The 13,814-nt window shown below is 35.2% G+C and overlaps 1 protein-coding gene across 1 annotated transcript in view; it reads left to right on the forward strand.

Annotated features, from left to right (window-relative positions):
• LOC142317904 (alpha-glucosidase-like) overlaps positions 1–13,814 on the forward strand; it is a 95,115-nt gene that overhangs the window by 29,996 nt on the left and 51,305 nt on the right. Inside the window, exon 5 of the mRNA XM_075354443.1 lies at positions 10,903–11,107. Within this exon, the coding sequence (XP_075210558.1) occupies positions 10,903–11,107 (205 nt within the window). The remainder of the gene's footprint in view (positions 1–10,902; positions 11,108–13,814) is intronic.

Consider the following 13,814-nt stretch of genomic DNA (forward strand, 5'->3'; position numbering starts at 1 on the left):
TGGGTTTTTTAAGTATATATTTTTTTAAAATTGATATTCCAACCACATCCTTTCCATAATTATAATGATGTTTTAGACTCTCATTTAATTTTTTAAATTTACATTTGTCATATTCAAACACATATCTATTTGCTTTCTTACTTTTTCATTCGTTTTTCCATATACACTGTTGATTAATAGTTTATACACCTCTTTTTCAATCTTATCTTTTGTATCATAGCATGCATAGAAATTTTTCTCAAAATAATCCATCAACCACAGAGATTGATTAAAACAAACATCTATGCATTTTCAGCAACACCAAACTCTGTTGAAGGTATAATTTTAATGTTTTATAATGTAGGATGTATTTGCTTTTATCTTCCAAAGTATACAATAATATTTTACAAGCTACATGTTTGTCATCATTAACAAACATAGAAATCATACTATTGGGAACTGATTTTTTTCTCTGGAGTGAATAGATAATCATTTTGCGATTCGTGTAACTAAAATATAATCCATTTCAGCATCATCTTTCACATTGTTTAGATGGTTTAACAACCATTTATTATTATTATTTGCATGTTTTAAATGTACATTTTTAGACTTAAATGATTCATCATCTTCAATATTATAACACAGCACATTTACACCAATATCAAAGTTTATTATCCATATCTTTTATGCAAACAGGATACTTTATTCCTTTCATATTTTAACAATTTTCAAATATTTTACAGAACGAAGCTCAATAATGATCTCTACTTTGAGGAAATAGGTGAGCTAGAATACACCATAAGAAACATTTTTGATTGACATTTTTTCAAAAAAAATTTACGTTTATTTAACGTTTCTTAAATAAAGCTAATTTTATCATAAGCTTCTAAATACTGTTTGTTCAAATTGGTTTGATTTTCACAAACATTAAGCACATACCTAGTGCTGCTATATAAATTGACCACATAAATTGCATTGATTTTCTACACATTTCTTCATCTCAACAACAACAACAATATAATTTTAATATTGTTTCCTTTATATTTTTTAGCTTGAAATTTTATTACATTAAATACCTATCATTCATAGACAAAAAAAATTCATAAATATCTATAAGATTTTTATTGGAGACATTCCATGTTTTTATCTGCAACCACAACACTCAACAACAAATTAAAAACATAATATATCTTTTTTTACTTTGTGTTTCATTTCAAAATACTATTCAACTACAGTTTGAAAAGCGCTATCAATTGACTGTTTATTTTCAACAAAAAGTTCTATTTTTTTTACCTTGACATCTTTAAAAAGAGTTTTTCCAATAGAAAGAAAATAAGGTTTATTCATAGTTTAATTGAATAGTAAATTCATAGGAGTGTAATTTTTATTTAAATGTTCAATATCATCTTGGCTGTAATCTAAGAATGTAATTAAATCAATTTGTTAGATAATTTTTATAACAAAATATACTATATTATGGGGGTCAAATAGGTTAGAATCGTTTGATAATGTAACTTGTTCGATTTCATAGCTTTTGCTGTCCGATTAAGAATATTTATTTCTTAATAAATAATATTGTATTTATGTTATGGTTAACAAGGTCACTGTTAGATAATCTAATTTTTATTTATAATTTTCATTAATATACATACATAATTACAAAATATATATTTTTTTTTGTCTTCAGTCATTTGACTGGTTTGATGCAGCTCTCCAAGATTCCCTATCTAGTGTTAGTTGTTTCATTTCAGTATACCCTCCACATCCTACATCCCTAACAATTTGTTTTACATATTCCAAACGTGGCCTGCCTACACAATTTTTCCCTTCTACCTGTCCTTCCAATATTAAAGCGACTATTCCACGATGCCTTAGTATGTGGCCTATAAGTCTGTCTCTTCTTTTAACTATATTTTTCCAAATGCTTCTTTCTTCATCTATTTGCCGCAATACCTCTTCATTTGTCACTTTATCCACCCATCTGATTTTTAACATTCTCTTATAGCACCACATTTCAAAAGCTTCTAATCTTTTCTTCTCAGATTGTCCAAGTTTCACTTCCATATAAAGCGACACTCCAAACATACACTTTCAAAAATCTTTTCCTGACATTTAAATTCATTTTTGATGTAAACAAATTATATTTCTTACTGAAGGCTCGTTTAGCTTGTGCTATTCGGCATTTTATATCGCTCCTGCTTCGTCCATCTTTAGTAATTCCACTTCCCAAATAACAAAATCCTTCTACCTCCATAATCTTTTCTCCTCCTATTTTCACATTCATCTTTGTTATTTCTACTACATTTCTTTACTTTTGTTTTGTTCTTGTTTATTTTCATGCGATAGTTCTTGCGTAGGACTTCATCTATGCCGTTCATTGTTTCTTCAAAATCCTTTTTACTCTCGGCTAGAATTACTATATCATCAGCAAATCGTAGCATCTTTATCTTTTCACCTTGTACTGTTACTCTGAATCTAAATTGTTCTTTAACATCATTAACTGCTAGTTCCATGTAAAGATTAAAAAGTAACGGAGATAGGGAACATCCTTGTTGGACTCCCTTTCTTATTACGGCTTCTTTCTTATGTTCTTCAATTGTTACTGTTGCTGTTTGGTTCCAGTACATGTTAGCAATTGTTCTTCTATCTCTGTATTTGAACCCTAATTTTTTTAAAATGCTGAACATTTTATTCCAGTCAACGTTATCGAATGCCTTTTCTAGGTCTATAAACGCCAATTATGTTGGTTTGTTTTTTTTTAATCTTCCTTCTACTATTAATCTGAGGCCTAAAATTGCTTCCCTTGTCCCTATACCTTTCTTGAAAACAAATTGGTCTCCTCCTAACACTTCCTCAACTCTCCTCTCAATTCTTCTGTATAGAATTCTAGTTAAGATTTTTGTTGCATGACTAGTTAAACTAATTGTTCTGTATTCTTCACATTTATCTGCCCCTGCTTTCTTTGGTATCATTACTATAACACTTTTTTTGAAGTCTGACGGAAATTCCCCTTTTTCATAAATATTACACACCAGTTTGTATAATCTATCAATCGCTTCCTCACCTGCATTGCGCAGTAATTCTACAGGTATTCCGTCTATTCCAGGAGCCTTTTTGCCATTTAAATCTTTTAATGCTCTCTTAAATTCAGATCTCAGTATTGTTTCTCCCATTTCATCCTCCTCAACTTCCTCTTCTTCCTCTATAACACCATTTTCTAATTCATTTCCTCCGTATAACTCTTCAATATATTCCACCCATCTATCGACTTTACCTTTCGTATTATATATTGGTGTACCATCTTTGTTTAACGCATTATTAGATTTTAATTTATGTACCCCAAAATTTTCCTTAACTTTCCTGTATGCTCCGTCTATTTTACCAATGTTCATTTCTCTTTCCTCTTCTGAACACTTTTCTTTAATCCAATCTTCTTTCGCCAGTTTGCACTTCCTTTTTATAGCATTTCTTAATTGCCAATAGTTCCTTTTACTTTCGTCATCACTAGCATTCTTATATTTTCTACGTTCATCCATCAGCTGCAATATATCGTCTGAAACCAAAGGTTTTCTACCAGTTCTCTTTATTCCGCCTAAGTTTGCTTCTGCTGATTTAAGAATTTGCTTTTTAACATTCTCCCATTCTTCTTCTACATTTTCTACCTTATCTTTTTTACTCAGACCTCTTGCGACGTCCTCCTCAAAAATCTTCTTTACCTCCTCTTCCTCAAGCTTCTCTAAATTCCACCGATTCATCTGACACCTTTTCTTCAGGCTTTTAAACCCCAATCTACATTTCATTATCACCAAATTATGGTCGCTATCAATGTCTGCTGCAGGGTAAGTTTTGCAGTCAACGAGTTGATTTTTAAATCTTTGCTTAACCATGATATAATCTATCTGATACCTGGCAGTATTGCCTGGCTTTTTCCGTGTGTATATTCTTCTATCATGATTTTTAAACTGGGTATTGGCAATTACTAAATTATAGTTTGTGCAAAACTCTATAAGTCGGTCCCTCTTCATTCCTTTTGCCCAGTCTGTATTGATAATACCCACTATATTTCCTTCCTTACCTTTTCCAGTGCTTGCATTCCAATCTCCAACTATTATTAAAATTTTCAGCCACTTTTATGTGTTTGCTTTGTCAATTTCTTCGTATACACACTCTACCTCATCTTCATCATCATGGGCGCTTGTAGACATATAGACGTTAACAGGCCGGTTTAGGTTTTGATTTAGGCTTAAGGTTATAATATTCGAACTGCAAGATAATTTTATATAATAATTTTAATTCTGCTCAAGATACATCTTATCCCTGTGTGCACTGATAAATCTAAATTTCAGGATCAATTGATGACAATTCGCTTAACTAAAACTGTCCTTTTGTTCTTTGATTGTAGCCTTAAATCTACATTTTTATTTTTAAATCCCTATCGATTCATTTAGGCTTTGACTGTTTCTATAACTTAGTGCATTATATTTCCTTTTAAATTCTTCAAGCATTCCATAGAACCGATTACAAACTATGTGACTGCTATTTTAATATTACAAATTTGTTAAAATATATTCCAAATTAGATTACTCATCGGACATATAAAGATATGGATGAAATTGAATAGATATTTTATGAAAAACGACAACTTCCTTTTCGTTTTCCTTCTACGGCATTATCTCCATAAATTTTCTCAAAATTAAATTGTGTACAAATTTTGTAATAAATTTTTACTTGTGTCCTGACTATTTAACAAGGTTAATCAGACAAAGACCTAAAAAGATTTTTCTTAATTACAATTTTTTTTGCTTTGTAATTATTTTCTCGGAAACTTGTGAAGAAGTGGAAGAGGAGCTCTCCTCACTACGCTATGACGTGGCGTCAGTGAAAAAGCTGACCACAAGGGACGGTAGGGAAACCCGTACGTGCCTTGTGGCACATAGAAGAACGCCAGCCACCAGGTGCATCTACGACCTGGACGGTATGTTTTACTGTAAAATAACCGTGACGTCATTCGTATCACGAGGGGCCCCCCTCAATGCCACAGATGCCAAAGGTTCGGCCACTCGTCGAACTATTGCCGCAGGGCACAGCTCTGTGTCAAATGTGGTGGGGTCCACGAAACGACATCTTTACTAAAGTCGCGAGAAGAGCCCCCATCTTGCGCGAATTGCAAGGGCCTCACCCAGCAAATTATAGGGGACGCCCTTATTACAAGGAGCACTTGGCCCGACAGAAAGGCAACCCGCAAAAGTCCGTGATCACTGACGGGCGTAGCTGGGCGCGGATCGCCAGGGGGGTACCAAAACCCCAGACGCAAGAGGTTCAGCTCGCGACTATCCCGGCGGTAAGAAAAGAGGCGCCACCTCCTCCCACACCGCAAAAGTCCAAACGGGTTTCGGCGACCGAGAAGGTCGCGGCCACAAAACCGACCAAAACCAAAATTAAGACTACACCACAGGCGACAAAAGAAGCCAAAGATTCGGAAAAACCACAGCGGGTGGTAACCAAAACTCAAACTGTGGCAAAACCCGTAAGAGCTCCCGAGGCTCGGCACCCACCAAAGGTGGCGTCAAAAACACCCAGTTGCCCCGATGGGAAAAAGCCGGAAGCCGCGTCCCCGAAGGAGAGTGCCGGGAACTATTGTCTGGTGAGGTTGTCAATAAAACGTCCTACCTGAAATTTTGGCTGTATTGCCCCGCCTGTTACAGGCAAAATCTATTAGGGACGTACTCGAGTTCTTGATTGAATGCCTCATGACCTTACTCACCTGATATGGCTAGGCAAACTTTGCGACTGCTGCAGTGGAACGCGCATTCCGTAACAAGCAAGACGGCGGAGCTATGCATCTGGCCGATGACCTACGGATTGATGTGATACTGTTAGCAGAAACGCACCTGAAGCCAGACAAATCACTGATCCTTCGGAACTATTTCACCTACAGAACGGACAGGGTAGAGCCACACCGAAGCCCCGCCAGTGGCGGAACCGCTATTTTAGTCCACAGACGAATCACGCATATGCGGGTTGAGGTCCACACCAATGTCATGGAACAGACATTGTATGCATGTGCAACATCTAGGCGCAGTATACAGACTGGTCTCGGCATAGGCCGAACTCAGATGTACCCGGCGCTGACCCAGATGCCGTGCTGGAAAATTGGGATGGTCCCTTCATATTCGTGGGCGATCTCAATTCTAAGCACACGTCTTGGAATATCCACGTAATAAATGCTAATGGCAGGTTGTTATGCGAGGATGCGAGGGCCCTCAGGCTAGTCGTCACAGGCTCTGAAGTGCCCATCTTCATGAGTGCAAATGGTCGGTTGAAACCTAACGTGCTCGATATCGCGATTCTGAGGGCGGTACAAATGCAGTTCGCAATAGAAATGATCGAGGACCTCAGTTCGAACCATTCTCTGGTCTTACTAGAGTTGGGTCTAACAGAGGCCAGGCGAGACCCATCACTAACTCCCCGAAGGTCCGTGAACTGGAGAAAGTTCCATGAAGCTCTCCCACGGGATTTTAGACCGGTAGATCCAGAACTCCTGACCACACCGGAGGACATAGATAACACTGTCGATCGCGTCAAGTCGTCTATAAACGAGGCTCTGTCTTATAGCACTACGGAGAAGGCCGTACGGCCCCTCCGTAAAGATCTCCCACCTCACATTTCCGAGACAATCGTGGAAAAGCGCCGGCTGAGGAGGAGATACCACCTCACCCTGTCCCCCGACGGAAGCGGGTATTTTACAGTCAAACGGACAAACGGAGAAGGTGAAAGTGATGCTGACAAAACATCGCGAAAAATCTTTGACAGATTATCTCGTCTCGGTATCGGACGACATCTCTCGGAACGTTCCCCCCGCTCTGATAGCGACCATGGCCACTCTTTTCACGTCCATTTTGTAAGTAGGGTATTTTCCAGAATGCTGGGAAACGGCGAAGTGCTGGTATGCCTGCCCAAACCGGGAAAAAGTCTATATTCTTCCCGGAATTACAGGCCGATCTCCTTGCTACCGACATTGTCAAAGTTATTCGAAAGAATTTTCCTCGAACGACTTCGGCGATGTCTGGGGCCGGAGGTTTGGTCTGAGCAGTTCGAGTTCAGAGAAGGCCACTCGACGTCCCTCCAACTAGTTCGACTAGTGGATAGCCTTGTCGGAGGCTTGAATAGGAAAGCGGTGACCGCAGCCGTTTTCTTGGGTGTGGCTAAAGCCTTCGATAAAGTTTGGCATGACTGCCTTAGTATATAAACTCGCTCACACGACGGTTCCTGGCGGCCAGGGACCGTCGAACCAGCACAATGACGGTGTCCACGCGATCCCCCCAAACCCTTCCCGGACACACGTGTATCTGAAAGCTTCCTCCAAACACTAGGGCCCCCACGGAAGGTATCCTGTTTGACCGAAAGTCTCTAGCGCCTAAAGGACTTAGAGGATGGAGTGAAGGGGAATATTGCCGGAAGTACAAAGCACATACACGCCTAGTATCCCCGTATCAGCCCCAGTCAATTGTTTCTCATTGGTCTAAGGGACCGGAACGCAACTACGAAATCCGCTTATAAATAAAATAAAACAAAATCTATAACCGCCACAAAACAGATGATAACCCGCCAGATAAAATAGAAAGACACAGCAGCAAGGGACATTTGTCCAGGTTCTGCAATTAGTAGAAAGAAAACAAACTCCTGCTATCCTTGCGTTCCGTTCCGTTCCGACATGAGACTGTACAAAACTATCCTTCATTTACACTCATACATATTATCATGTGAAGTAATACCTGACGGTAATTCCCAAAGGCTAAACAGGAAAAAGAAGAATGGTGTCTTCCCCTAAGGGGTCAGGATAAATGTTCATTGTAACTGCATAAAATTGTAAATGTAGAAGAAAAAAATTAGAATCTAATTGCGAAATTATAGAATTATTTTTAGCATTTAAATCAGTATTAGGATCGATGATTTCTATGACATTATTATCTTACTTTCGAGGAATTATTTAAGATCGAGGCCTACTTTTCGAAGAACCATTAGTGCAGCCTCATCACTTGCGATTCGTAAGTAAATATTGCAAAGTATCACGTTTGAAGGTACTTCAGTTATACGCAAGACGTATTAAATATAAAAAAAGGTCATAAGAGATTTCAAGGTATTTTCAGTCATGTGATGTTTTTATTTAAATTGATTGATCGAAATTGTATTTTTTAAATTAAGTACGGTAGATAATAGCTTATAAAAAAAGTCATCATATTATAGCTTATAATATTCTCTGACTTCGGGAGAATATTGTCCGACAATATCAGAGGAGTAATGAACTAAAAGATAACAATTTTTTGCAATTTATTAAAGATCGGTCATGTATGCCTCAGTATATATGTTGTTGTTGTTGTGAGGGTGTATGTTTGTCACTCTGTAGTTAACTTTAATGTAGATAAAATTAAACTAGAAAATCCAAAAATAGCACAATTCTAAATTACAATTTTCAATTAATATTAAATAATAAGATAATTATTTAATATTAAATAATTATTCACTTAATAAATAAATAATAATTTTAACTAAATTATTTATTTTTTACAATCACGGATTAATAATTATTAATAAATCAATATGTTTAATTTTAAAAAATAAATTTAAAAAAAATAAAAAAGGAGATGAAATTTGATTCGAACCGATGTGCCTTCCCCTTATAGACATATTCCACATATTTCATTAATTAAAAATTTATTTGGCTATAACTCTGGAAACTATAAAATAAGTATCACTTATGATATATCATTGAAAAGCTCTCAGCGAGGGCTTATTACTACAGTTAAGAAAGACCAAAATACAATTTTTTTTGGATTTTGGGCTGTTGTGGGCACTTTAGGTTCAGTCGATTGCAGTAAAAAAGGGGAGGTGCATAATTAAATGTTACAACAGTCCTAAATCCAAAATTTCAACGGCTAATCGTTTTTGAGTTATGCGGGATACATACGTACAAACGTCACGCCGAAAGTAGTCAAAATGGATTCAGGGATGATAAAATTGAATATTTCCGTTGAAATTTGAAAACCGAAATTTTTCGCGATCACAATACATCCTTTATTTCGTACAAGGAAGTAAAAAGATATTTTTTTATTGATATACTGGGATTATAATAGACTAAATATTTTGTTGTGATAACACTTCCGTATTAAACAAAAATATGTACAGAGTTATTCTTGAAGAATGAAACAAACTTACAGGACGTATTGTATTAATTGTTTGCAAATTGGTTACACACACACACACACACACACACACACACACATATATATATATATATACACGAGGACTAATGTTAATACAAACTAAACTGCAGGAGGGAAGAACTAAAAATTTTGGCAATTACCAATTGTCTAGACGTAATACTAGTGTCAAAAAAAGCACTTTACAGACCGGAATTACCTTAGGCTTCAAGGTTTCTCGGTGTATGTAACAAACCATCCAAACGGGAGAGCCCATGGGGGAAGTGCAAATACTGATTAGGAATTTTCTTAGGCATCACAAACTTCCAGGTTTGTGCACTAACCAGATTCAGGCAACCACGGTTGAAGTTACAGAACCATGGTACCTGTAAGACTGTGGTGTACTGTCCTCTGCGCCATACTATATCTAACGAGTTATTATCCGAATACACCGCAATACTAGGTTCTAGGTTTATAGCTGGAGGGGACTGGAACGCGAAAGATCCGTTGTGGGGTTCGCCTTTGACACCCAGCAGAGGAAGGATATTGAGGAGATGTGTTCAAAATCTACATCTGCACATAGTTTCGGAATTCCTCCCGACATATTGGTCTACTAACGACTAACTAACGATTTACTTGACGTTTTTTATCACTTCAGATATATCATCTACATACAGTCTGATAGAAAACAGCTATGATTCGACGTCGGACCACTCGCCCGTCTTACAGTGAGTACGACAGTGTTGAGGAGGAAAAGGAGACCTGTCCTGCATACGAAACGAACAGATTGGGTCTCTTATCAGGATTGGATTAAGGAGACACTGATTGACCCAATACCGCTCGATACTCCTAAGGATATTGATTATGCAACATACTTTCTAACGTCGAACACCGAAGATGCACATTTGACCAGAGACAGTATCTTCCGCCCATGACGTGGAATCCGATTGTGAAATAATGATATCGTAAAGTATTCCCGGAGTCGTCATTCTTATATAACGATTTAATTCAGAAAGCACGATGTGTACCTGACTGCTGTTCAATGTTTACGAAATGACATTAATAACTTAAAATATATCAACAATTTCAGCGCTCTCACCTAAACGTCAAATGAATAACTAATCTTTAAAACTTTCCCGTTTCACTGACGTGCCACCTGGTTAAATTGTGTGAATATAAAGTCTATACTCCAGAAGAATTAACTGAAATTTTTATATCTGATTTTATACATAACCCAAGAATATTTTTAATGGACAGGCACTGTATGTACTGCTAAATATTTTAATAAATTAGTACCAGTATACATTTTTGAAGACACCGTTTTAATGAACCCTTGGCGTTTAAGTAATTTTTTAATCGATTCGTTTTCATACTGTTGGAATATACACTTTTACACACACAGTTTACAAAAAAACTGTTTTGTAATTATTTATTAAAAATTGTAATTTTTTAGTGAATGGAACCACAGTCAAAAATATTTTTACTCGGGCGTGATTTCACTTTTTATTTTACATCCTAATTTATGAACACAGTTCATTTTAATTTAACTCTAAAAATATTCAATGATCAGAAGTAGTTATTTCATTCATAAAAAAATTATTAATTTTGAATTAAAATGAAAAACCAAACATCTACCCGTCAGAAGAGTAGAAAGCAATACAATTATAGTTTTAGGGATTTTTTTTTTTAATGTAAAATGATAATGTATATGGTTTTTTTACAGGGAAATAGTGGATACCAACTTTTTACTACACAATGCATCAAAACCGTTGATGTTACGGCCAAAAGCATCAATTGTATTAACGACAGATATTACAGTGGCACCTACAACATCGCCAACATATATTACATCTACGCCCACAACTCCAAGTAATTCCGTACATGTAACCAGTGATAATTATTTGATGTGGTTTACTCTGATAAATACTGTAATTGTAACCTATTTTGGAAAATGTTAACTTAAAATTATTTAGAGAAAATTATTAGTAAACATGTATTATTAGATTTTGTCTATTTTATCCTAAACTAATAGCATTATTTGTTATTAATTTCCTTATCTAATTCTGTTGGTAAGGATGAGAAATTTTGTTAATGTTCTTTCTTTTTAAATAAACCCTTCATACAACAGAATTTTCTTGTTTTAATACGTAATAATATAAAAATTCATGGTATTAATTTTAAGATGATTATTCCATAAAAATTACACATACGTTTAGAATAAATGAATGATTTATTGTACAGAAAATGATTTTATGATCTCGGTATTGATTATGCAATATTATTGTTTGGTATCAGCAAGCTCATCGCATGAGTAAATTAATTCACATCGAATAATACTTCAATGCTTATAAGTTAGAGCAAAGATTAAAAATTAAATCATGTGCTACCAGCTATGTCACACCGTAGATAAATAGCAATACACCTTTTCGGAACAAACCTTGGCCTACTAGACTTCTGGTTCTTCAGTTTTTTTTGCTTTGTGTAATATAATCTCCTCATTCAATTGTTATTTAAGGATGAACACGGTTTTACTACCAAGTACAAAAAAACGTTTCCCGCTGAAACTAACAGATTTCACATCTCAGACCAGATGTCAGCCAGATAAGTATACCAGCAAAAATTAAAAATAACGAAAATATAAAATATTTCATAACTTCTTTAAAGAATAAAAAACAAACTAATTAAAGGCTTATCAGGAAAAATAATACGTTTCAAAAGTTTAAACCTCCTTGTCGTAAACAGCTATAAGAAAAAATGTTTCAATTGCGAATTTCTCTCCAAAAAAAAATCATTACTTTTAAAGTACAATGAGGATAAATAATAATTATATAACGAATAACAAACGTTTCTCTCAAATTACTATTATTTGAAGTAAATATTTTTTCACAAAAAATCAAGTATATTTATCATTTATTTCATACACGAAATAATTTATACTGGTCGTTCTATCATTGACTTCTCAAACAAAATTAAAAACATACTGTACAAGATAACACAAAGATTTCCTTTTTTTATACTTTAATTTCTTGACACTCAGGCTTTCTTATCCTACATCATATCATAGTAAAATTGTGGGACATAAAATTCTGTATATATTGAGCTATTTATGTATGTTTGTGTCCAAAAAATTGAATATAATAAAATTTGTCCCCCCTATAACGTGAACATGGCAGAGATTTGACCAGTGTGAAGAAATTCTATGGTTCCAATCAAGAAAATAAGTTAATCGATATTAATATTTTTTGCATAATACGGAATCCATCTGCCTCGGAAAAGGGAAGCAATAACTGAAGAATTCATTAGAAACTGCCCTTACAATGTGGAAATAATTTCAGAATAATCCACGATAAAGAAATTTATTTTTAGAATACCGCTATTTTTACAATTATTTATATGTACTATACCTTATTTTTAATATTACACAATTTCTACTTCTTCACTTGTACTCCGCTGTACACATTTTTTGGGAGGGTGCGAAAAACGGTGCCTCAGCAGGTAGTGAAAAGATTCAACAATGTACAAACAGCATTCTTTTTGCTTTATCAACGCTAAGGACCTTTGTGTATGATACTCCAACCAAACAGTTAGAGAACAATGGAGAATTTAAACATCTGAATTCTTGGAAGTATTCCCTTTAGGCCTACTAACCTACAACACAAATAATTGGCGTTTTTACATCACAATGAGCCAGTTTCTTCAAAAGGTTTTAACAGTTAACATCACGAGTAAGTTGCATATCTCGCTGTCACTTAATGATAAATTGAATTTATCGAAATTAAAAAGAAAAAATACAAATTTATGATGTGCAAAAACTGAAAGGTAAAATAATGGTGAATAGCTACAAGGTAATAGTCTAATGAAGAGGAAACCAAAGAAAATCTGCAACAAGGAAATTAACGAAGTCATTTGTAAACGGTTCACTAATGCAAGGTCAGAGAATAAGCACATATCTGAATCGATGCTACAAAGTAAAGCTCTCTGTAGCCAAATTCATTGGAAATTATCGATTAAAGGCATCTACAGGATGGCTGGATAGTTTCAAGTAGTGGCACAATATCGTCTGCAACGAGGAGTTTGTGAGGAATTCAAGGCTGTGGATCAAAGTGCAGTGAACGAGTGGAAACCAAAACTGATGGACGTAATTTCAGGCTACGAATTTCAAAATATTTACAGTCCTAAAGAAGAAGGGCTGTTTTTTGTGCATCGACAATAACCCTTTGGTAGTTAAGAGACAAACGTGTTCTGGAGGCAAAATATCCAAAGAAAAGCTCACGTTATTATGTTGGAACATGGTAGGTGAAATGGAAAAACCTATTTTAAGTGAAAAACCTTTTTGAACTTAAGTTCAAAAAAAGAAAAAATGATAATCTCCCTGTAGTGTGGGCCAACAACAAGAAGGGTTAGATGACTGCCTCATTAATGGAGGAGAAGGTAAATTATTTTAATGCCAAAATGAAAAAAGAAAATAGGAAAGTGATTCTTTTCCTTGACGATACCATGTATCATCGAAATATAACTCTGTCTAATGTGAAACTGGCTTGATTCCCTCCAACTGCATATAAATTTTACAATTTTCTTAGATTTTTCTCATTGATATCTTGAATATTGGTATTACATTATCGAATATATATATAT

The sequence above is a fragment of the Lycorma delicatula genome, chromosome 1, assembly GCF_047948215.1.
Source record: "Lycorma delicatula isolate Av1 chromosome 1, ASM4794821v1, whole genome shotgun sequence".
Classification (NCBI taxonomy): Eukaryota; Metazoa; Arthropoda; class Insecta; order Hemiptera; family Fulgoridae; genus Lycorma; species Lycorma delicatula.